General features: G+C 38.1%; 1 protein-coding gene across 1 annotated transcript; it reads right to left on the bottom strand.

The window, feature by feature from the left end:
* Positions 1–24,101, bottom strand: N4BP1 (NEDD4 binding protein 1). Its single transcript, XM_072872412.1, has 7 exons — positions 23,726–24,101; positions 19,008–20,779; positions 10,514–10,644; positions 9,971–10,067; positions 8,049–8,156; positions 6,357–6,464; positions 1–4,201 (listed from the first exon to the last, which is right to left on the bottom strand). The coding sequence occupies exons 1-7, from the start codon at positions 23,987–23,989 to the stop codon at positions 3,865–3,867; spliced, it is 2,817 nt and encodes a 938-aa protein (XP_072728513.1). The 5' UTR covers positions 23,990–24,101; the 3' UTR covers positions 1–3,864.
* Between the last annotated feature and the right edge of the window lie 1,227 nt (positions 24,102–25,328).

The raw sequence follows: 25,328 nt of genomic DNA, 5'->3' as shown, positions 1-25,328 counted from the left end.
TGCCTTGGGTATCTGAATTACAGTTTGTTACACAAGGATCACAGCAGAATTAGACCAGAGTTACACATTAGTTATCACACAGACAACTACTTGAAGGCACTCAGGTGATTATGATATTTTATTGTTTTAGTATGGAGCTAGGAGATCATACATATATCCAGGATTTGGGGGTTTTTGTTGCTTATTGCTGCATCTTGGCACTTTTTTACTATCATGGGTAAACTCAGGGCTGTTCTGTTCAGGTAAAAGTAGTTGTTATCTACCTAGAATTATGAATATCTTGTCCTAGACAACAGGGAAGTTCTGAGCAACATCAAAGAAATAGTCCTTTATCTTCCTATTTCAGTGGAAATACCAAGAAATTGAAAGCTGTATTGGCGATATATACCATCTCACAGAAAATTAGTTTATTCCAGGGATCAGGAACATTCTGGCTACATTCAGACTTAGACTTGACCTTTTCCTCTGCTCCAAGGAAAGGTCACTCTGAGCGCTTTGTACAGCTGATAAAGGAGAATCACAGACCAACTTTCTTGCATAAAAAAGCATATTTTCTTTACCATTAAAAAAAAATCCAAACAAAAAACTTGTTCTGTTGGGTCCAAGAAAGCTTTCTCAGTTGCTGTATTTCATGCAGTGCTAGTTCTGTTGTGCACTGAAAGAGTCTGTTTATGGATTTTATGAACAGCCATACTCACAGTAAGTAGGCTAATAGGGAACTAAGAACAAGTGAAAACAAAACTGAAAGACACTGATGGTTTTGTTCTAAGTGCAGTTGAGATGTCACCCTGGGTGTTCCTCCACCATATGGCATAGCATTACAACAGCTCCACCCATTTCCCTCAAGGAAAATTCAGACCATACTGGTTATGTTTGTCATCTTCCCCGTTAACAGAGAGGCAGTGTTTAAAACTCAAAGCTGAAGGGACAATAGAACCTAAAAAAAGAAAAACAGAAAACAAAGAACCTTTGGCCTCACTTGGTATCATTTTACATGAATTTTAGCTGTGACAGCTTGCTTTAATGTCCAGCAACAAGCTTCTGCCATTAAAATCAATTTGTCAAGTCTGTCCTCTAACTGGGAAAAAGTAGTAACATTACAGGTTTTAGATAGCTACTATTCCCAGCTAGGCTTCTTGTGTCATGCAAAAGTAATCAGCTACTACTCTGTTGAACACTTTACGCTACGTTCCTCTAATTCCTCTCAAATTGGATGTTTAGCATAGAAGTGAACAGCACATCAGCATTTACTAGTATTAATATAGCTCCCTAATTCACTGCTAGCTAGTGAAGGGTTTACATACTTCACCATGTCTCACACACTAGGTAGTAATCAACATGGTACTTATCTTTTGCTGCCCCTGCAGTGGCATACTCCAATTCTTATCTCCTTCCTTCCTTGTGACAAACAAATTAAAACAAAACTGTATGTCCTTATCTGTACTTCTGTACTGCACAGTTGGTTTCAGTTTTGAGTATACTAATATGCAAAGGAGACATGGAATAGTTTGTATTGCTCTTGGCCCATTTCCTTGATTCTCCTGATGGCCTCTAGAAGAGCTTATTAGGAATTAAGAAGCTGACCCAAAGTTCCTGTGTCTCACTCCAATGCAGAACTAAGCAGAATTATCCAATTCACCACCACTGTCCCCCTTAGGATACTATCCCTGTTAAGGAAAAGCCCTTCACTGGACATAATTTATTCCCTTACTACTTATTAAAATGATACCAACTCCAATCAGTGACAACAGACTTTAGGAACCTGCCTAAGTTTTTATGGGGACAGAACTTGGTGATCACATAGCACTTAGTAGGTAAGCACTGCTTCTTGGCAAACATGTGCTGGTCAGAATGACTCTGCCAACCTGACTAAAGAATTGCCCTCTCATTTATACAGAAAAAAATCCCTAAGATTTGTCTATTTGGATGCAGAAACATATTCAAAACCCTTCTTCATCCTCACTTGTATTTTTGAGATGCTGTAATAACTGTTTCTAATACTTTTCTTTTGCTCTTGCTGCAATCATCTTTCAGTTTGCTTCTGTTGAGGGAAGAGCAAGACTTTGCCTTCCGTTTCTGACTTCACAATACATGCGAAGGGGCCATGAAAGAAGATAGACTTTCAACACCCTCATTTCCTCAGTATATTTCAGCTCTTTTGCATTTAAGCAAAGAGTGATTTCAGAACCCAGGGAATGCCTACTAGAGAGAAAGCCACTATTCTTATGCTTTAGGGTAAGGCTCAGTATGTCAGAAGTTTAACATGGGCTCTGTAGCCCATATTTTCTTTACAGTCTAATTTGATTTTACTGATGTGAACACTTAACATCAGAAACCGGTTAAAAGGAAGGTATAACAGACTTACACATGTACAGAGACACAGACGCAGTAATCTTCACTTTGCTCCTGCTCTTGAAAGAGGTCCTATTGGTCAACTTCCATAAATTATGTTCCTCTTTTTCCACCTCACTTTTGGGATAAACCCCAGAACAGATTTAAAGGGGTGGAGCTGACTGTTAACTGAAGCATATTAGCTCCACGCAAGATAGCATGCCATTTCTATATAAACAGCATTGCATTCTCTTAATAGCTTATCACAGCATTCAGATTTAGAACAGGCAGGGAAAAGACAAACAGGTAACAGTGCAGATTGTTAAAGATGCTAAAATGATTCTGAAGGTGTACTGACAGTCAAAAGAATTTCCAATCTAAAAACCAATGTAGGTATCACAGATCTTTTAAAGCATTACAAATATCTTCTATTGAGGAGAGCTGTGAATTTACCCTTTCTAATTGAAACCTTCCCTCTCCTAGCTACTCTAGCATAGTGTCTCTCAACCTGGATGAACAGGCAAATGGATTTTCTTGGTTTTCATTCCATGGGCACTAAGATTTTACCCATATATACAAAGCTTCTTAGCTGCCTGTAATATTAGAAGGCTGTTTAGTATCCATAAGTTATTAATGTAATATACAATTTTATCCATAACACTCTTACAGTTACTGTTATCTGTCTTGCATTTAATCTTTCTTTATGTAAGAACGAGCACTTCACAATATGTCAGAAGCCTTCCTGTTGATCATTACAAAGCAACAGATGCATAACGCCACCTTGTGACACTACTTCAACAACACACCGAACAACTTCAACAACACACCGAACATCCACTGCTCCCATACAGGGATCTTCAAACTGCTGTCCATAGACCTTTAAGAGTATAGCCTATTTCCAATATCCACGATGCAGGCTTAAGGAAAGCAGGTTCACATATACACTATGTAGAAGTCTTCGTATCTGAAAATATTAAAAGGGTCTGTTTTATTTCCATGGAGAAATATTTCGAAGTTCATAAGTGAAGGAGGTACTAGTAGAGCATAGGTTTTCTAAGAGTATCTATATTCTAGATACAAACACCAACAATGATATCTGACAGGTGCATGGCTTATGTTATAGTATGTTATGCGTGCATCTGGAAAATATATCTGAAGCTGTAAGAGTCACTTTTAAGCCTCTGACATGATCTTTCCCTTTTGAGGAAAGGAGTTTTTAAAAAGTGCTAACACACTATTTAAAGTGGTAACAGTTCTTTAGAACTACTACTGCTTTAATAAGCAATTCAAGTGAGGCAGAAGATTTGTTTTTTTCATAGAAAATATTACTACAAATCTGTAGTAGCAGCAGTTTTTAATTTACCAAAACCTGGCATCTATTAGCAACAGAACATACACAAAAAATATCTTTGTTTATACAAATAAAATTAGGTTCTGAATATTCACAAAGTAACATAACAGAGCAACTTTTTTCTTCACATTTATATTCAAAGTTAGTTAGATCAGTTGTGATATAAAAACCTTGTATAATATTCAGTCAAGCACCATAGCAGACAGTGCATTAAGATCTCTCATGAATGGATGATCAGCTAGTATTTGATCAATCTTCTGTCTTTGCTCATAATCAGGAAAAATTTTTATCAGGGCTTCTCTTAGCTGTACTGTTTCTGAGGCAGATCTCTGTGGTGGAATTGCTAGACAAGCCTGTATGTTTTTTTCCAGTGGAAGCCATGTTGATGAACGATCACCATGTACTCTGTTTTTAGGCTGTCGACTGCTATTGGTTGGTTTGGGGACTGGCACGAAGAAAGGTGTCTCAGAAGAATATTGTCCACTGCTCTGTAGAGCCTTTTGTGCTGACCGAAAATCTCTATGAAACAAAATAAAAGTTTTGATTAAATTAAGGTAAAGGAGATGCTAGCTGTCCCTGTACAAACACAGAAAAGAAAAATGTGTATAACTCCTATACTTCACTGCTGCTCAGCTAGTTACTGATTGGAATAAAATGATAAGCATTTTTTAAAAGGGAAACAAAACAGTAGGTGTAACAGTTTTCAATTTGAACCTGGCACGACTAACAACATTAACTAACATTATCTAGGACTAGTTCCAATATGCTGTGAGTACTTTACTTGGCAGAATATAGCAACAGTCAAAGCTTTTTAATGGAAGTATCAACATCAGTATTGTTGAGCTAAATAGATAAAAAGATACATTGAACACATGTACACTGACTTAGAACACATGAAAATACTGACAGTCCAAAGGGGCTTCCATATGCTCCCCAAGACTACTCCTCATCTACTTTTGCTCATGACTGTGAGCTGTGCTCACATTTAGATCAAGGCCTTGCTTCCCTCATATGACATCCTTAATGGGGCAATGAAGTTTTTAAGCAATTTCAGGATCTGAATATTCTTCCTTAATTATTGAGATTTCATTTCAGACTTTGAAAACTCTAAACTGCTAGCACTACAAAATTTAGGGCCAAGTCTACTTCAGATGCCACCAGTTAATGCAGAAATGTGAACTGGAACTCATGTTACAGTCCATTCTCCTACCACTGAGGGAAACAGTACCTAAATTACAAAGCTCTGTTTTAAAAGCATTCAAGTTATGACACTTCCCACTACTCAACATGGAAAGGCTCTCTAATTGCTCGAGATCCTTCTAGTTTCTGACCTTATTCCTGGTACCATTTATGCTTTCTGCATCATTTAACTCAAATAGAAAAGTCTCAGGGAAGGAACAAAATTAACTCTTCACACTGGCACCTTTTCTCTGTCTTAACCCCCCCCAAAATCAAAGCCTAGTTCCAGTTCCAAGTTTACAGATAGGAAAACAAGCTCTTCTAGAGCCTTCTCAAAAGAATCTCTTTCCATTCCTACAATCATCACAGTCACCTCTCAGAACACACTCTGTTTTCACTTTATTTTTCTCGGACACAGGCAGCTAAAACACAGTGTTCCAAATGACATCTCGTAAGGGTTTTATATTAGAGCTTGCATACTTTCTTAGCATTTCTTATTGAAGTTCTAGAACTGCACTTGCTTTTTTCATGTCGACATTACATGCTTATTTTCAAATCAACCTGTGACCTACTGGTATACTCATCTCACTTTCCTCCATTGTTTCCAATAGCTGAGATTCCTGCTTATTCTTTGTATTAACCCTTAAGTATAGCTTGCCTTTTGTATTGCTAATTTTATTTACCTTAGTTGTTTCTAAAAGCTCTCTCAATACTCCTCACTATCATTGGCATTTATAATTCCTAAGTGAAATTTAGGAATTTCTATAATTCCTGGTGAAAGAAGAACAGAGAGCAGCTTATTTTCTTGTGCAAAAGAGCAAACCCATTCTCTAGTCTTGGTAGTTAATACAAAGCAAATTCATACTTTGAATACATGCACATTGAAAAAGTACAATGATCTTAAGGGAACAATATATGTTTATTAATATTTAAAATTATGAATCAAATACAAATGCATTTCATAACAATGCCTCTCAAAAATTGTTTTATTATCAGTACAGTACCCTCAAGTGTGAAGTGAAATGCCTCTGCTGTGACAAAGAATAAGTGTAGAGTGTTTCTTTTGTAGCACCTATTGTCCCACTATGAATAAGTGATCAACCAAGGTGTTTTAAATAACATCACTGTAATTAACAGGATACCAGGCTACCACATACCCAAACCACTGGCAGCTTTGTGCAATGTTAACACAGTTTGGACCACCTTTGTATGAAAGCCACCACAATGAAATCTCAGAGGAAGTTATTGTCTTGCTTATCTTAGTTCTGAGAGAGAACTTGATTAGATGCAAATGTCACCAGCAGTTTCTGAACAGACTGAAGTAATAGGAAAAACACGTTTTTGTTAAGCTACTACATCCCATGATGTTCTTGCTTAATTTTACTGTACCTTTTCCATATAGATCTAAAGAAGTGTTCAAGTGAACCAGAAAAACAGTTTATTTCACATTTGAAATCGTAATTGTCTCAAACAAAAGTGAAAACAGTGCTTGTACCTAGAACAGCCTTCACTTCGAAGGAAGTCATCTAATCTAGGTCCATTTCTTCCCAAAGGATCATCAGGAACCATAAATATGTCACCAGCAAAAGTGTACTGGAGCAACCTGCAAGAGAGTTCTTTCAACATTATTTACTAACAATGTATTACACCCTCGCTGCCCTTCACCTCTGTAGCACAGGACAAGTTGCCTTAGAGCAGACACTTCACACCACATCGGGAGTCACTGAAACTTAACTACTAACCCATTTTAGATACAACCAGCATTCACTGTCAAAATAGTTTAATGGAAGCTTATGTAAATTGTTCCCACCGCACTGCAGAACACTGAGTTGTTTTTTGGGGTTTTTTTTGTTTGTTTGTTTTAACAGCAATTGTTGGATGACTGCTAATTTTTGCAAAGAGACCAGCATGGAATTTTCTAGGTTATTAGAGAAGATTTTCCAATTGTTCAAACTCCGCTTCCTTGTAAGGATCTTCAACCACATAGCTAAAATGCATATGTTATCAGAAAGCCACACAACTAGCAAACATAGCATTAGCTGTTTACAGTTAAGACACAAATAAACTTTTTTTCTGGAATAATTTTGGGACAGAGGGAAATCTGCATTAAAGGAAACCAGTTCAACTAAAATTTGTTTGTGAGGAGACAATTTGGTATAGTGGAATTTCCCCAGAAGTAAAACTAATAGCAGATGTTAACACAAGCTCTTAAAAAACCACAGACTCAGAATGATGTGCTAAGTATTCTTCCTAAAGTTCTACAGGAGAACAGAACCTGACTTGGGTAGAATTCACTCAAGAAATAGTGTAAATACCTACACGATTAGCCAACATCAATTCCATGTTCTCCCAGCTATATTGTGAGAACCCGAGACAGTTTTCAATTATTTATTTCATTAGGCCTGTACAGACCCCAGTCACTGCAGCAGATGTACCCTCAGAAGATGTCAGGGAGACTCTGAGGGATTAGCGGGAAATTTGGGCAATAGAAGATCATACCTTAATAGTAAAATGACCTGATTTAACTTGAGGGGGGAGGGAAACAAAACAAAACAAAAAACCAAACAAACTAAACAAAGAAATCAGTTGCACAGGAGAAACTATATTTTAGAGAATCCAAAAGCTGAAGCAGGGATATTTGATAGCTAAGTGAACACAGCTAAACCCAAAGGACACTCAACAATTGCAGGGAAATGGCTACAGGGATATGTTGCAAGTGTTCATTATTTTGTTTAGCTATACTGATTTGTTGTACTACAGTAAAGACTGATGGATTCTGAAACCTTAAAAGTGACACTGTATGTCTGCATCAGCTATCATGTCTCCTTGAAGAAATGAAATGTAAACCAAGAAAGCCTGTGAGAATGGACCACAAAGCGTATACTCTAACAGGATCTAACATCGAGCTTCAGAAGTGATATAGCTTGGCTGCTACACCAAGCTCCTATTTATGTTAGCAATTAACAGACTTACATTAGAGAATGTATGAATAATAGGGACATTAGACTACTCAACACATGATTATAAGGCCATGAATCAAAGTGGTGAAACAAACACAGGACTTTGTTGGGCTCTACCAGAATTGCATGACAGATTAATTAAAAATAAAAAACCCCACATGAATTAGAGTGCCCACAACAGTAAGGACAGACATCCTTTTAAGCTTTCATAGAAATTGAGTGATTACCTTTTTTGAATAATTTCTCTCCAGGCAAGTGACTCTGTCACAAATTCTCTGAAGTTATCATTAGTTACAATAACACCTCCAGTTTTATCAGCAAGATGTAATAAAAACCTGTAAAATTCATTTCAAAGACCGTTAAGATAGTATGCTTTGCTGAAAACTGTCCAAAGATCTAGAAAACTAAACTTTTCACCATCCAAGAGTAATCTATTTGCATGAAAACAACCACTTTGATACCAGGAAATTAGTCTGTTTTGACTCACCACATAACTTCAAACAATGTTTTAAGTAGCATGCATTTATTTAGTGCAGCAGTCTTCATGGGAGGCTTTTTTCCATAAAAAAATCCCCACGAACAAAACTCTCCAAAACCCATGGGATTATCAGATTCTGAAATATTTGTAGAGGTAAGTGGTTTGCCTTACAAGAGAGTACAGTATTTATTACACATTCCAACACGAACTTATTTCTATATACTTTTTTGCCTAGCATTAATGTCTGTGTTCTGCAAGACAGTGTTACGCATGTTAGTTGTTTGCTCTGTCAACACTTGTTAACAAAGAGTGCTGCTACTATTTTGTTGTTAAATAAATTATGACAAAAGGCAACTACCCATTTATTATGAAAATCCCATGATTTTTTTTTTTACCTGTCTGAAAACAAGCTTTTTGCCATTTGAAACTATTTTAGCAAAGAATAATGGATGGTGTTCTTTTAAAGAAATGTGTACATTTTTGACAAAAGTGTAGTTTAACAGGTGTGGGATAACAAAAGTGCAAATACATTAGCACAACACATTTCCACAGTATTCTCAACTGTAAATACTGCACCTACATAGCATTTTATATGAAATGCTGGGCATATATAAAATATTAGCGTGTAAACAACGCCAACTTGGCTGCCTTCTACATTCTTTTTGCTATAACATTATTGTTTAAGAGATCAGAGTTGCTGTATTTTAACAAGGAAGATAAATTAAGTGCACGCTACTTTATATATCTTTTTTGTAGCAAGTTCTGCAATCTGGTATGTGACTGCGCAATCCAACAAAACCAGGTATGGCCATGATACAAAAACCTGACAATTTTGTAGTCAGAAAAATAAAGTATGAATGATTATTAGTAGGAAGGAAAAAACTGAAATCCAGTGAACTGTAGCTAGCTGCAAAACACAATTTCAAAGCTGCAAACTGCTCATCCATGCAGAATTAGAAAAGCTGGTTGTGGAAAAAAACTTAAGCAGCATGTGCTTTTAACCATGTATCAAGACTGGGAAAATTTGGCAATAGCAATGTAAGCACTAGGAAACTCCCCCAACACCCAACAAAAAACCCTAAAGCTTACTGTTGTTCAGTGAAAGATGATCCCCACATTTTGAAGTTGAACTTTGGTGCTTAAATTAACGTGGAAATTTACTAGCCTACACATTGTTACAAATACACTGCTCCAAATACACATCTATTGTGTCTGTATGCCACAATGGCATCAAGAAAAAAAAAAAAGGAACAAAATAGTATCTGATCTGATTTATGCTAGTGCTCCCCAAAGATAAAAGACAATTCAGGGATAGACTGATGATCAGGAAAGCATAAAAACATTACTAAAAGACTGATTTCTTCCTCAATGCAAGTGGTGACATTTGAAATGGATTAACTTTTTTTCCTTTTTGGTTAAAATTGCCATGTAAATTTGCCACTTTCCATCAATTTCTGAAAACAGTATGTACAATATTATTAGAGAATTACTTATTAAAATGTTTCTTAGGACAGTAAAATAACGTAACAGAGCTCAGTCTTAAGTTAGATGCATAGCTCTGTGTCTACACAGGTTGAAGAACCAGCTAATGCTACTTCTTATGAAGTATTAAGCTTTTACAACTATTAGTCAGATGTTCAAAAAGACTTTAAAACTATGTATATTCCATACCTGTCATCATGAGCAGCAATTCTTGCTCCTAAAACCATCCTTGCAGGGGTTAAAGACAATATTCCAACATCCTGGAGCTGTGTTAAGAAATCCTGCTCTGTTAAAACATGAAACAACTGTTCTTAAAAACCAAAGCTTTCTTCTAAGCTATTTATAGATTTGACAATTAACCTGAGATATAGTTAGCAGAGAAGATAGGCTATTTTTGTACCTATTAATCTACAGAAATGACATATTGATAGCTGAAGAATTGCTAATATTATAAAAATGGGGAGGAAGAGCTTGAAACTAGAAATTAAAGAGCAAACAAAAAGCAAACCAAACAAAAAGGCCCCCACTTATGGCACACCAGTTAGCCTAAACAGCATTTCAGAGTGTCTCACATTGTATACGGAAACCCAATTACTCATGCTGAGCAGCCAGACTGCTCATGCTTAACGTTTTATGAAGTATTCCTTCTCCATTCATTCTTCACAGAAGTATCCAAAGAAATAGTTACAATTTAGTTTAATAAAGAAAACATTAGGGAACTATTTCCCTCACCTGTAATGGAAGGATCACGTCTTGTTCTCCACTGTGGAACGAATACGGTAATATTTCTGTGGCCACGTTTCCAAAAGTAGTCAACAGCTATTGCAATTCCTCGACAGGAGAAGAATTTCCTTAGACCATGACTGGGGGTGAAGGAAACAGAAGGGAGATTAAATTTAATAGTATGAATACAAAGAAAATGGAACAAAACCTTGCAAAGCGAAGCTGGAAGTTACACATACAGCCTCACCAAAATAAAAGGTAGATGGATGTTATAGATGAGGAATCTTATAAATGGAAAGAGATCTTCAGCAAAAGAATAGAATAGAAACATAACTTTGCAACTTTATAGCTCAGTTTCCTTTCAGTTTTGTGGGCACAACGATATTTGAGTAACTAGAAGTGGGTTTAGCTTTAAAAAGAGGCCAATAGTGATGCTGTCCTGGTTTTGTCTGGGATAGTTAACTTTCTTCCTAGTAGCTGGTATAGTACTGCGTTCTGGATTTAGGATGAGAAGAACGTTGATAACACACCGATGTTTTAGTTGTTGCTAAGCAGTGCTTACACTAAGTCAAGGACTTTTCAGCTTCTCATACTGCCTGCCAGCAAGGAGGCTGGAGGTGCACTAGAAGCTGGGAGGAGACACAGCCTGGACAGCTGACCCAAACTGCCCAAAGGGATATTCCAGACCATATGACATCATGCTGAACAGAAAAACTGGGGGGAGTTGGCTGCGGGGGCACAGTCACTGCTTGGGGACTGGCTGGGCATTGGTCAGCAGGTGGCGAGCAACTGCACTGTGCATCACTGGGTTGTATATTCTTTTATCATTATTATGATTTTCCCTTCCCTTTCTGTCCTATTAAATTGTCTTTATTTCAACCCACGAGTTTTACCTTTTTTCCAACTCTCTCCCCCATCCCACTGTGGGGGAGTGAGTGAACGGCTGTATGGCATTTAGCTGCCTGCCGGTTTAAACCACAACAGATGGCTTCCGAAATCTATTGATTATAGATTAAAAGTGATCATAATCCAATATTGTGGTAGTTCCAAATATAGTCCCACTGCAAAACAGAACACCTTTGGTTCAACTGGTTTCTGAGGATTACATCTGAGAAGTTATCTGATAATCTAAGATATTAGGGCCTCCTCTCCCTGCATTTCAACAATCTGAGCTACTGTTTTGAAGCAAAATAATAACATTTCTTTGAAGAAAGATTTTCAAAACACTGTATTTTAGTGGCAATCTTATTTTTTCCCCCATTTAAAAATATAAGATGTTCGTTCCCTGTTTTTACAACTCAGTTAAGTGACTATCAGCAAGTGCCCAAAATGAGTAATACAGAGATTGGAGTTGATGACCTTGTGAGGTCCCTCTCAATCTGAATTATCCCAGTGATCCTATATGCCCATTTAACACATGGCAGGAAGTCCTCCTTTAGCAATTAACTGTCTAACCAGATTCTGGGAACTGAGCTTCAGGAGAATAATGAAAGAAGAATCTTAAAATAAAGCACAGAAGACAGAATAAAAAATACCTGTAGAATAAATTCCTACAAAACATCTGTTAGCACCTTAATAAGGCTAAATCCAGTTTTCATTCAGACACTTTTCCCCTGGCATTTTCATAGATTAGAGGCTACACTTAGACAAAAGAAAGATATACTTACTTAGAGAAGACACACTGATTCAGAACTGATGGCATGAACAGGCAAAGCACTTCTTACAAAGTAGTACATACTCAATGTTTTGAGTTAGATGTTAAGTCACTACAAAGTGCTTCTCATAACAATAAGTGATCAAGTCATATTAATATTTTAAACCAGTCTCCTAATTGATGTGCAACTGTATATTATAAGCCTAATAGTAAGTCTTATTAGTTTTGAATGGAATCTTATCTTTAAACCCCTAGTTTAACCTACCAGGAAATCTTCTAAACAAAGCATTCTTTAAAACATCTCCATGGAAATATTTACAGTGAAACTCAGCCTTTAGTAGCCTTCATGTATCCTTTTCCAATTTTGTAAACTAATTTTAAAATAAATGTATCAAAATATAAACCTATTAAGGTTCTCTGAATTTGGAGAGGAATGTTTTATGTAGAAAGGCAGAAAAATAAGTAAGTTACATCTGAACTATAAAAGGGAAAAAAATCTGACTTATTAACAGAGTTTCTGGAGAAAAAAAAAATCCTATGCCACACTTGCCCTAATAAACTTAAGTGTTCTTGATGCCAAGAGCAGTCGAATAAAAGAATGCAACTGCCACAGAATAGTTACCCCTCATAAACCTTCTAGGTCATAAACTTAAAATGCAGTCATCATCCCCCCACTTTAAGTTAGATATCCTACTCAATAAACTGAAAAACTCCGTTAAATACTTTCACTGTATTAATGCCTCTCAATTGGACTTCACGAGATGCACAGGTCTCAGTGTTCATGTTGAAAGTTATGCCTTCTCTACTTGTTCATTCTCCTGTTTTAGAGCTTTAAACCTGAACTACACAGAGTACTCTCTGTTTATTAAATGTTTTGATGCCTAGAACAGCAGCTCTTGATTTGTCCTGTATGATCAAAAACTCTTGCTCTGTAGCAACTAAAAAAAAAGTATGCAAATAGAAGCAATATATTTAACTTTACCAAATAACATGTAGAATTAAGGTGAGCTATAATATGAATAAATATGTCATGCTTGATAAACAGAAATATGAAATGCTTTATTTGAGCAAGGTAAACATCTGAAGGACAGCAAATCACCACAGTCTTTTCAAGACCTACATCTCAAAGACTGCATCTGTTCCCCAAGTGCCATTGTAAATACTGGTTTTGGCTGTCCCAGTTCTTTAAAAAACTGTGAAGACCCTACAAAGGTATTTCTGAAGTTAAACAAGAGATGATGATAAGCAGCACAAAGCACCAAACAGCAGGTTGCTTTCCTTTTTCCCATGTAACATTTTCCCTTTGGTTTTGTAACTAAATTAAGGAAAGTACATATCATTATTTACAAACAATTCTAGCAAGATATAATTCCCTCCAATTACTCTTTCATTCTGAGTTTCTTCCACATTTTAATAAAATTTAATTTAAAATTACTTGACAACTATCTGGATATTTCAGTCTGCCCTGAAAGGCCTGTTTTCAGCACACAAAAAGGGGCAATTTTTAAAAATAATTGTTAAAGTAAACTCCAGACTTTCTCTCATTCAACAAGAACACTGAAAGTACAGCTTGCATTAATAGATCAACGTGCCATTTTTACTTGGCTGCACTTGTCAAGAGGAAAAATTCTTCAGCTTCTTGCAGTCTTCCAGAGTTAAGGCACAAAGCAAGTAGTGATTTGGAAGCCCATTCAGCCTTAGTCCAAGCATGTGGGCAATTAATTAATATCCCCCCCCCAAACCACATGACACTTAGGGGTCAAAAAAACCCCCAACATAGGCATGGAAGCACATGTCCATAACCTCAAGGTACTGAGAAGTAAAACTGAAAACAATTCAAAGCAAAATTGAAAACAATTCTTCACTTTCCAAGATGTAAGAAAATAATGAGGCTTTATTTATCCAGAAGGAAGCTCCAGAATACCTACATTAAAAACCCCCCAGGCCCCCATGCATTGATTATTTAGTAGGCCATTTAAATATCCCAATGGTTCTGCTATTTTGAGGCAGTTCTCTATCCTTTGCTTTTCATAAGCAGTTTTCATTTGGTTGAGCAGCAGGCATTATATAACCATATTTGGGGACTGTATGTTAATGGCACCCAGCTACTATGCCCTACTCAAATGTCATGTGTGTGCATCCCAGCTGGTGTGCAAGACAATCCATTGGGGTGCATGAAGGAAATATTAGAACTTCAGTAACGCACATATATAGTTGATAAATACACATATATTGGGGGTGCATGCTCAAAGATTTTTTTTACTGATAGAGGTGTGTCGTGGTTTAACCCCAGCCAGCGACTAAGCACCATACAGTTGCTTGTTCACTCTCCCCCTCACTGGGATGGGGGAGAGAATCAGAAGAGTAAAAGTGAGAAAACTCGTGGGCTGAGATAAAGACAGTTTAATAAGTAAAGCAAAAGCTGCTCATGCAAGCAAAGCAAAGCAAGGAATTCATTCACTCCTTCCCATGAGCAGGCAGGTGTTCAGCCATCTCCAGGAAAGCAGGGCTCCATCAAACATAATGGTTACTTGGAAGACAAAAGTCATCACTCCAAACGACCCACTCTTCCTTCTTCTTCCCCCAGCTTTCTATGCTGAGCATGACGCCGTATGGTCTGGAATAGCCCTTTGGGCAGTTGGGGTCAGCTGTCCTGGCTGTGTCCCCTCTCAACTTCTTGTGCACCTCCAGCCTACTCACTGGTGGGGTGGGGTGAGGAGCAGAAAAGGCCTTGACTCTGTGCAAGCACTGCTCAGCAATAACTAAAACACCCCTGTGTTATCAACACTGTTTTCAGCACAAATCCAAAACACAGCCTCATACCAGCTACTAGGAAGAAAATTAACTCTACCCCAGCCAAAACCAGCACAGGGTGCTCAATCAAAAAAAGTTAGGAGACCACTGCCTACAGTAGTCTCACAGCCATCAGAGATAAGCAGATGTTTATTCACCATCTTTTAATTCATCGGTTTCAGATATATTTGGTTGTTCTTAAAAAAAAAAACAAAACCAAACAAACCCCCCCAAAAACCCCCCAAAACCCCCACAAAGACACAAAACCCCATAGATGAAATATGTAGAAGAAAAAAATCTCTCCATACTAAAAAAAAAAAAATTGACAAAGAGGATGTGGTGTATTTGTTATTTTCTACATGACCCCAACAATTTGCATTTCTCTTCCACTAATACACATTTGGGAAATAATTTTAAAAAGTTCAAGGTAGCTTATGACTCAGTTGTGACTTGCACTTTTACATCACTATTTTCTAAATAACAGAGTCTGAACAATGAGAAAATAAGTTTGCTTTACTGTATTTACTGTAACAAAACACTGTACTTGAATTAAAGCAGTGTCAAAAGTTATGGATCAAGTCAGGCTTCCCCTTTAAAGTTAGCAAGACTATAAAATGACAGAAAAACTTCATCTATTAATTCAATTAATTTTCCAGAGATTGACCAGAAAAGTTTTACTGTTGCCAGTCGTAAGGGACTAGGCTCTGGGCTCTTTAACCTGGGGAAATAAATTTATAAGGGTTATCATCACCTTCTTCAATTAATGATCACTTGGTAGGAAAGGTTACACATCAAGAAATCTTCTGACATTCCTTCTCATAAACAGAAGAAGTTACTTAGATTTAGTTTTGACACATTGTCTATGCTATAGAGACTTTCTGGACTAACTGTAAACATTTCTATATTACTAGGTCCTTAAACTGCATTTGAAGCTAATCATATTTAAAAATTATGTTTTGTTCTGAATGGGGAAAAATAGTGATCTAGGAGGAACATGTGCAGATACATAAGAGGCCTGTCAAAAAAACAGGCAAAGTGAGACATATTTTTATGTGAATTAAGTTTAAAACATTAGCAGAAATATTTCTGAATGAACTATACCTCTTGGAATTTCAGGGTATCATCTGGTAGTCTGTGTAAGTTATCAGCAAATACTAAGGTATCAAAATAGAAATCATCAGGCTAGGACTGTACATAAAGGAAAGAAGTTAAGATTGATTCCCCAATCTGCTAAAATAATATTAACAGTTCTACTAGTACTTCACTAAAATAACAACAGAATTTATTATTTCTGTTCTCAAGCAAAATTCATACATACTACAGAGAAAAGGGAGTTAGAAGTATTTATTAGCCCTAACAATTGAGGAAGTTTTGCTAGTCCATGAATTTTGGTGAAATGTTTAGGAGCTACAGTAGGTCTTTCATAACCACAGAAGAACAATATCTAAGGGCATCTTTATCTATCTCTGTGAAACACAGAGCATACATCCATTTTTTTTCCCCCATTAACACAACTGTGTGTACATGCACATGCAGATCTGTGTTTACATAGTTACTTCTGGGAAACCGTACCAGCTGTCAGCTGAAACATTACATTCATTTTAGGACAGACTTCGACATTATTTTCTTATGGTACATAACATCATAATTTTTCCAGGAAAAGTTTATTTTCTTCCCCTAAACAGCATTCAAGCCCATTCTTTTGGGAAGCCTCTTTCATCTAACAGCTTGAAGTAGATGACATGATAGAGGTATCTTAACAAGTCAGATGTGTTTTTCTCAGCCTAAGAGCATCCTACAGAATTCATGGGATCACTGGTAGTAGTCTGGCCTATTCTTAGAAAATATCCTAATCAAGAATTAGTTAAACTAAATACAAGATAATATAGTTGATATGAGGCTCTTCAGGATTTCCAATCTCCAAGATTAAACTATTTTAAAATACAGATTTTAAGTGTTTAAGAAAAACTTAAATGGCCTAAACTTTCCCACTTTGTCTGGGGATACAGATGATCTTTCTCAGAATTACTATTGTTTTGCTTAAAGTACTCCATTTTGGTTCTGGCAGCATGGTCAGAATGAAAACTAATTTCTGTACTTGGAAGGGTTTATGTGTGTTCAGCAGAGGAACTCTGAATGCACCAAAAAAATCTTAAATAGCAAGTTCTCATAGTAAGTTTACTCTTACTTATTGTTACATTGACGAGTGGAGCAGGAGAACAGTCAGTCAGTTTGTTCTTAAAAACTACCACTTCCTCATTAAGAAGAAATATTGCATTTGTCATTGCTCACTTTCATATTCCGAAACTACAAAAAAGCCCCATGGCAAACACTGTCAAAACCTTCTGACATGCCTGCTTGCCAAAATTACTTACTATAAAAAGAACAAATCCAAGTCCCTTCCTGACTAGAGAACAGCAATCAATTCAAGGATAGTTTTGATGAGACAAATGTTAAAGTGAATGAAGCGAAGCAGAAAATTTTAAAGATATATAGGTTCTAACTGATTTTTGCTATTCCAATTAGTTATAATAAACTTAAAAAAAGAAAATAAAAAACCCCCCTGTAATTGGCAATGCCCTCCAAAGTTGTCTACAACAGAAACATTTGGAAAAAAAAAGGAATTAGAAAATATTTACAATAATGGAAAATCCTTGCATTGTAGTCAATGAAAGGGATTTTTTGATCTTTTCAGTATTAACTGTGCCCATTTCATAGGGTTTGTTTGCATGGTGCCTTGTCAGACAATCTATTAAAATTATCCAACAGCCCTATAATTGTCTACTATTGTTTGCATACATTCTTTCAGATATCAGGAGGAATAGGAGACGAGGTGTGTGCACACATATACACAGTTCCCTGTTCTGCAAGTTTTGGGGAGGGGGATGGAATATTTTTGTTGCATGCCTACGTTTGCAAAAAGTAACAGGACTCAAGCACTAATACGTAACATTGTTAAAGAACAAATACATTACTACTATATAAGAACCTCCACTTTAAAATTACAAGACACTAAGAGCAAAAGTAAAAAACCAAAACACTTAAGTTGATGGTAACTCAACTTCTTTGTTAGGTGCATGCAAAGCAAATTAAGTTTCATGCATAAAAGTGCTTGCAACAGAGCAGAGCTCACTGAAATTACTTCTGACTGAAGTGTTACAGCGAGCTGGAGCACTGGTAATTCAAAGTAGGTTGCTCTGAAATGGCACAAATCAGGCTTCAAATCTGACCACTGCCTAGTAAGAAATCCTGTAGAATTAATTCACTTTTCATTTTGAAACATCTTGTTTCCAACAAGGATCTCATCTACCTCTAACGTATATCTAGTTTTAGTTTCCATTGCCTATTCTGTTCAAGTTTGTTTCAGATTATTTTAGTATTTGGGCTTCATAAATCTGAGCTACCTTTTCTGCAAAATCACAAATTTCTACCAGAGCAGGAAAGCTAAGTCTTAAAAGGCTTTAGAGAAAATATTTTCCAGAGTATTGCAATTACCAACCAATTTTTAAGTCAAAATCAAGGATTTTCCTTATTCTATTTTAACCAGTTATTGCATTTGTTCAACTTCAGACTATGTAATTTTTTTTAAAACAAAAAGTAAATTCTACAAGAACTGTTTCATGATAGAATATCCCACAACCACACTGTTCTAGCTGGATTTGTGTACTGCAGTAGGTGTCGTATAGTGCACCTGCTAAAAACTTCTGAATTTCCTTCTATGCACAGTATCTCAACAAAGAATAACTCCAAACAAGTCAGTCATAAAAATGAATGCTGTCACTAAACAGAGAATAAAAACTATCAAAATTGCTATGCTTTGGAAATTAAAATGGCTACTGTCAATCTCACGTCATTTTTCATTATCAAGCCTTACCATAACTTACCAATGCAGCCATTACCAGTAGCTGAAAAACCTTGCTGTGTACATGAACTGTTGGTCACCAAAAAGCTAGCTAGCAAAAACTTTACACATGCCACAGCAACCTTAGTCCCTATTTCATATTAAAAGTTCAATAAACTTTTAATAAGGAGATAGTTGAAAAGAACAATACTTACGAAATTGCAACGTTGCTTCCATCAATAATGATGTGTTTTAAATATGGTTTCCCAGGTTCATTTTTCAACTCCAGACTGTATGGCTTTTTCAGAGATTCCAAAAATCTTTGGACTCCAGTCACTGAAGGATCAGGATGACGTCTGTGTGGTCCCACTGTCTCTCTATCAGGATCTGAAGGATGTATTTGTGAAGATAATACTTGGTCTGGGATAGGATTTTCAGAATTTGAAGTTTGGGAAATGTGTTGGTTGAGAGATCTCACTTGAGAAGAGCTGCAGTGTCCTAATTGGTCCTCAAAAGCAGGATGACTATTCTGTACAGTTGAGGGCCCTGCAGATTTTTGCTGAACTGCAGTTTTAGTCTTAGTTGAGATACGCTGCACATCTGAGCTCCCTCTGGCTACAAAATCAACATCTTTTAGAGCTCCACCTTGTACAGTGCTGAAAGTTACAACACCATCAGTTTCTATATCACTTGACCTTGAACTGCGATTCTTACCAGGGCAATAAATGTCTCTTTGCTCATTGCATATAGCTGAATTTTTACTGGAAGGAGAAGCAGGTTTGCATACCAACATATGCATTTTATCTTCTGCATCAACTTGCATGCTTGGTGAATCTCTTATTTTGTGATATTCACTTTTTGTCTCCTTTGAAGCATGACTGGATTTAAGTGGACTTTTATTGCTAGAAAAGCCTTTGTCTTCTAGCTTTTGTGAATTATTTGCATTACTTCCTAAAGGAGGATTGTTAGTTCGAGGCTTTTGAGGTGACTGTTCATGTTCTCTTTGAAATCTTAAATTTTCCTTTTCAATTTCTTCTAGCAATGTTAATGGTTCCACAGATTGTCCTAGGATACCAATAACTTTTTCTACAATATTTTGGGAATATCCCATTGTTCTGAAAAAGTTCACAAGAATCTTATATTCCATTTCCTCACTGATATCATCACCTTCTTTAAGGCAATAACTGGGATCATCTGATTCACTGCAGCAATCTGAAAACAGATCAATAACTGCATCACTGTCTGAAGGATTACTGTGTGAAGCAGATTTCACTTCCTGATCATTCTCCAAAGAGAATTGCTTTTTGGGGAGCCTCTCCTCATCATCAGAAGATCTTCTTTTACATGACTGCCTTTCTTTAGGCACCACTGCCTCTAATGGAGGCACAACATTTATGGGAACAAAACTTGTTTCAGGAGCATCAGAAAACACAGTGTCCATTTGCTTTGTAAGCTCAGTTACAGGTGTCCCAGCATTCTTTCTTGCCTCCTCACCACCTGCTCTTCCATCTCTGTTTGCAGCGATTACTTTGGAGGCTTTGTTTTGTATAAGCCCTGTCGGGCTTTCAGAACCTGTAAGATCTATGATATCGCTCTCCACTTCACAACATTCAGTTTGTGTGAGAGCTAGGAGTTCTCTTTTTAGTGAGCTAGGCAAAATCAGTAAATCCATTGTATATTTATCTGCATGTGCTTCCACAAATTGTCTGAATTGTTTTTTAATCTCCGATTCATTATCGCTTAATAAGCTTTCATTATTCTCAAAAAGCTTCACAAACTGCTGAACATGACTTTGAGCCATAACAACAGCTTCTGCACCCCCCTTAATACTGAGCAATCCCATTTCCAGCACTGTTATATCAGCACAGGTATCCTGAATAAGACTGTTGAGGAACAGGCTCTGTGCACCAACAAAGATGCAGTGCATGTCCTTTGGGTAGTACTCCTTTTCTTCTAGTTCAGGTTCACAGAGTCCCTTAATATACTCCTAGAAGGAGAAAAAGACAGCAGAGTGAGTATTTGTGAAACACTAATATATAAAATTAATTTTGGTTAGGTCAGTAATGGACAAGTACGTTAGAAAATAAAGCCAACTTAGTGTAAGAAAGCGTGAGAAAGTAAATACTGCCAGTAAACCAGATAATCGAGATAAAATACAGAAATCTGAAATTATTTTTAAATAGATCTCATAAAAGGCTAACTTTGTTTTATATCCTACTGTTTATAAATAAATTTACTTGAAACTGATAGCAACAGCGCGTTTAAGTTGTAGCTCAAGCAGTTTAAAAGACAAGTCAAAAGAGATTTATTTTCCCATCCCCATTCTTTGGTCAAAGAGAACATACGCTTCATGAACAAATGCCTTGCACTAGAGAATTCTACCTAGTCCATAAAACTGAACTTCTAAAAACAGTTTCTAAAGAAAATTTCCAAAGGCTTATCACAGGGGTGGCTATCCTATATTTTAAAGTAGTTATGTGTTACTTATTCTATACTTACTACTAATGAATCAAGGACATTGATCCTGTGTGGCATGGCACAACATAACTAGTAGCCACAGTAGTATCCATTAAAAGATACCCAATGGAAAAAAAAAATGCTAAAACCAAACAAATGACAAAACCACTATCTGGACTCTGATAGATTCCCTTATTCACCAAATAAAATATTTGTATTTTAAAACTACAACTGCCAGAGCACCTACTTACAATGGGTATGTTACACCAAAGAAAATCACACTGAAAAAGCTCAACAGCAAGCCAGCTTTCCACATGAGGCTTTGAAACTCAGTGTTTTGAAAAAGTAGATGATACTAACAAATAACTGAGAAAACTCCAGGCTCCAGCTAGTTCTGTGTTCTAGAAGTTCAGGTTTTTAATAGTTTTTGTTTGTTTGTTTTCTGCCACCATTGATATTTCTGCCACTTAGAAGTTACTATAGGTAAATTCACTATACTACCTTGTTTTAAATGTGTCGGAGTTCAGAACTCTGTCAATACAGTACACTATTTCTTCTTTCAGGTAGCATTATTTTCCCCCCAACTGTCTCTTTCTGTGCTTAAAATTCTGTAGTGTAGTGAAACCAGTTTCTAAGCTGCAGTCATTGTATTTGCAGACTCCCAAATATACCAAATTTTATTATCTATCTTTACTTTCAGAAATTCAACTTCTCTTTTAAATGGAACTGAAAACCAATATAAGATAATGAATAACATAACACCACTTCCTATCATCTCTTGAGTTACATCACCACAGGTATCAAGGCAGGCTGCTTCAAGACCATATTAGCACAAACTGCTTCTGCAACAAAATCCACAGGATTACTTTTCATGTCTTAGTCATCATATGACTGCTTTTGCAGAGCAACAGGACAATAACATAGTTAGAAAAAAGGATATTCAAAATCTGGGAATTTTTTTTTTTTACATTTACTAAACAGCACTGAAGAATGAATACATTGCATGTGACTGATGAATTAAAACACAAATTGTTATCACAAAACCTTTTAAAGGGAGACAATAAAGATGCGCAATTGTTCATACTTTCTAGTCAATAATCCCTCCAGAGAGGGTCTGAAAACTGGTCTACATGTAAGGGAAGTCCGGTCTCCCATACCCTTTAAAGTATTTGGAGTAGGAAACATTTTGTATGTTATTAGGAAAAGCAGCAATTAGAAAATGGAAGTCTTGTGCTGTTTGTTTCAGGCTTTAATTTTCTGGAAAAAAGAAAGTTGTACTGCAGCTGCCTGGAGAAGAATAGTTATGTAACGGTTTCTGGAGTCTCTGAGCCCAAATATACAAGCAAATTCATTTAGAGTCAATTTCAGAGTCAAATAATTCAAATAGCTCAACATTCATACTAGTTTCCTTATAAGTCTTAGGCATTACACAGTTAAGGAATCAAGTTTTTGAAAGTGGACTGCCAAGTATGTGAATTAAGTCACAAAATACATGCTAAGGATCCCCACTAATACATATGTGTATTTAAACAAACAAAAAGACACAAACGCCCACATACCGAGATTTTGGTTTTGAAAGCTACCTTCAGCCTAGCTAGTGCTCATACTAGTGTTCTCATCACATGATTCAAACAGCTATAGCTGCCAGGTCCACTATGAGTAATATTAATTTCATCATTACTGCTGAGCTCCCCCAAACGTTAGCTGTACAAGAGATTTAACAAAATAATTCTGTGAAGGTACTTCAACAGCAACTAGCGCCACAGTCAGAGACACAAACAGCCTAGACGGCTCTCTCTTTTCACTTGTTTAGTGTTCGGTTTAAAAGAAAGCTATCTGCTCCAGCAAACATTGGTGAAGCAGTCTGGATCTGCCAGCTTTTACACTAAGGAAATACTAGCTCTGTTAAGCTGTTAGCGAGAGCTTTGCTAATAAGCTACTACTAAATGCCACAGAATAAGTTAACTCTGTAAAGCAACCGTGAAACATGGCAACACCCAACCCCCTCCGAAGAATTTCTTGACTCGGGGAAGAAAAAGGAGAGCGATACATTTTAATCGCGCTTCAAAACAAAATTGGCCCATTCTCACAGGTGGTCAAACGCCTCACGCAGCTACAGGCAGAGAGCAGTAATATTTCACAATGTGGTGACCGTAACGCGCTCTGCAATAGCGATCACCTTTGCACTCCTCAGCTGAATCGTTTCCCTTTATTCTCTACGCTCTGTCAACACGCCCGGAGACACCCTGGCACCTGGAACACACCTATTTGCCAGGGCAGGACCGTTTCTGTTTCCTCGTGAAGCACTTTTTCCCCACCCTTTCTTCCTCCTACCCGCACGTAGCGGCCCCGGGCCGTGCCCCGGGCGAGAGGGGCCTTTCGGTACGCAAACGCGGCCCCGGTCTCCGTCCCGGTGACCGCGGCGCCAACGACACGACTGGGCGCCACTTCCCGCCCTGCCCCCGGCCCCCCGTACCTTGGCGCTGCGCACGGCCTTCCCACCGCCTGCCAGCTGCACCCAGATCCTGGCGGCGGCCGGCGGCGAGCCCGGCGGCGGGATCGCGGGCCGCCAGTCCTCCTGCGCCCCCAGCACGGCCAGCCGCACCTCGAACAAGCCCTCGATGCGGCCCCGGTTCCCCTCCAGGAGGCGGCTCTTCTCCGCAGGGACGGTGAACTCATCCACCCCCGGCCCCAGCTCGGGGCCGCGGGCTGCCCAGCGGGCTGCCCAGCGAGCCGCCATCAGCGCCGGCCGCGCCGCCCCGCGCTCCGGCCTCCCATCCCGCCGGGCCCCAGGACAACAACAGGGGGAATCCCCGGGCTCCCTCCGCACGGCCCGCGGACGTCATCAGCCCGCGACGATAGCGCCACCGCCCCGCGCCAGGAGGCGGGGAGCGCCCCTCCGCAGCCGCGGCGCCATCTTAAGCAAGGGCGGCGGAAGCGCTCCTCCGTCGGCCGGGCGCCGTCTCGCCTTTCCGCGGGACGGGCAGCCCGCGGGGGAGCCCGGAACGGTGCTGGAGGCTGAGCCGCCCGCCCCCTGGTTTTGTTCTGGTTCGCGGCTCCCGCTGCAGAGTGGCGGGTGCCTGCAGTCGTGCCCCAGGTGCTCTGAGAGGAGGCTGGCGGCTCGCCCCCAACAGTTACCGCCGGGCACAATCCTCACACAACGGTTTCTCCTCGCCTCGCAGGCAGGGGGAGAGGCTCCTTCCCACCCGCGTAGGAAAGAAACCTTACTCTTTTCGATTTCATAGCCCAGAAGTTTGGTTTTAAGATACTCTTGGCACTGCCATGTTCTGGTATTGTCATCTTGGATTTCATTTAAAAAGAAATGTAAGTCTTACCCCTCGTGGTCGCAGGGGACAGAAGTGTAGCCCGCATCCCCAAATCCTTAGCTCTGATAGCTCAGAAAACAGAGGACACATTTTTCCTTTAAAAAGTCTTAAAATGAGATGTGAAGGATAAGATTAGTTCTTAAAAAGTAGCTCTGGGGATTCACTAGACTTTTGAATGCCTGGAGTAGACAATACTGACCAGCTGTTGTAGAAAGGAGTAAATAGCATAGTTTCTTTCATCTCTTCCCATCCCAGACCCAGGTAAATATCTTCCAAGTTCCCCTTAGACTATTTGATTCCCACTTGTTTTGTCCATCTCTTTAGCATCGCTGTGAACTTAGTTTTTAGTAGCTGTTCATTAAATACAGCCTCCTAAGGGAGGATGAATATTTTATGGTTCTGTATCTACATGTACGTATTTTGTTTCAATTTCCTCATGTTACACCAGGAAAGGATTAATATAAAAATATAAAATACCATTTTTGTAAAGGCACTTGTATCCCTGTTTAGAAACCTTTTAACCAAACAAGAGTTTGCAGTTCTTAGCACATTGGAAAACCACGCTAAATGCTTATGTCCGGGTATAGCTATATACATTTTCCTATCTGAATTTGAAGTGTTATATCTTTGAATCCAATATAATTTTTGCCTGTGGCATGGTAAAATAGAAAAATTTACATCTGTGTACACACACTGCGTTGACACACATACCCGCATTCTGAACAGGGTAGGATTTTGACAATGAGTGTCATA

This window comes from Ciconia boyciana, chromosome 9 (genome assembly GCF_034638445.1).
Source record: "Ciconia boyciana chromosome 9, ASM3463844v1, whole genome shotgun sequence".
Lineage (NCBI taxonomy): Eukaryota > Metazoa > Chordata > Aves > Ciconiiformes > Ciconiidae > Ciconia > Ciconia boyciana.
This window is presented reverse-complemented; position numbering and strand designations above follow the sequence as displayed.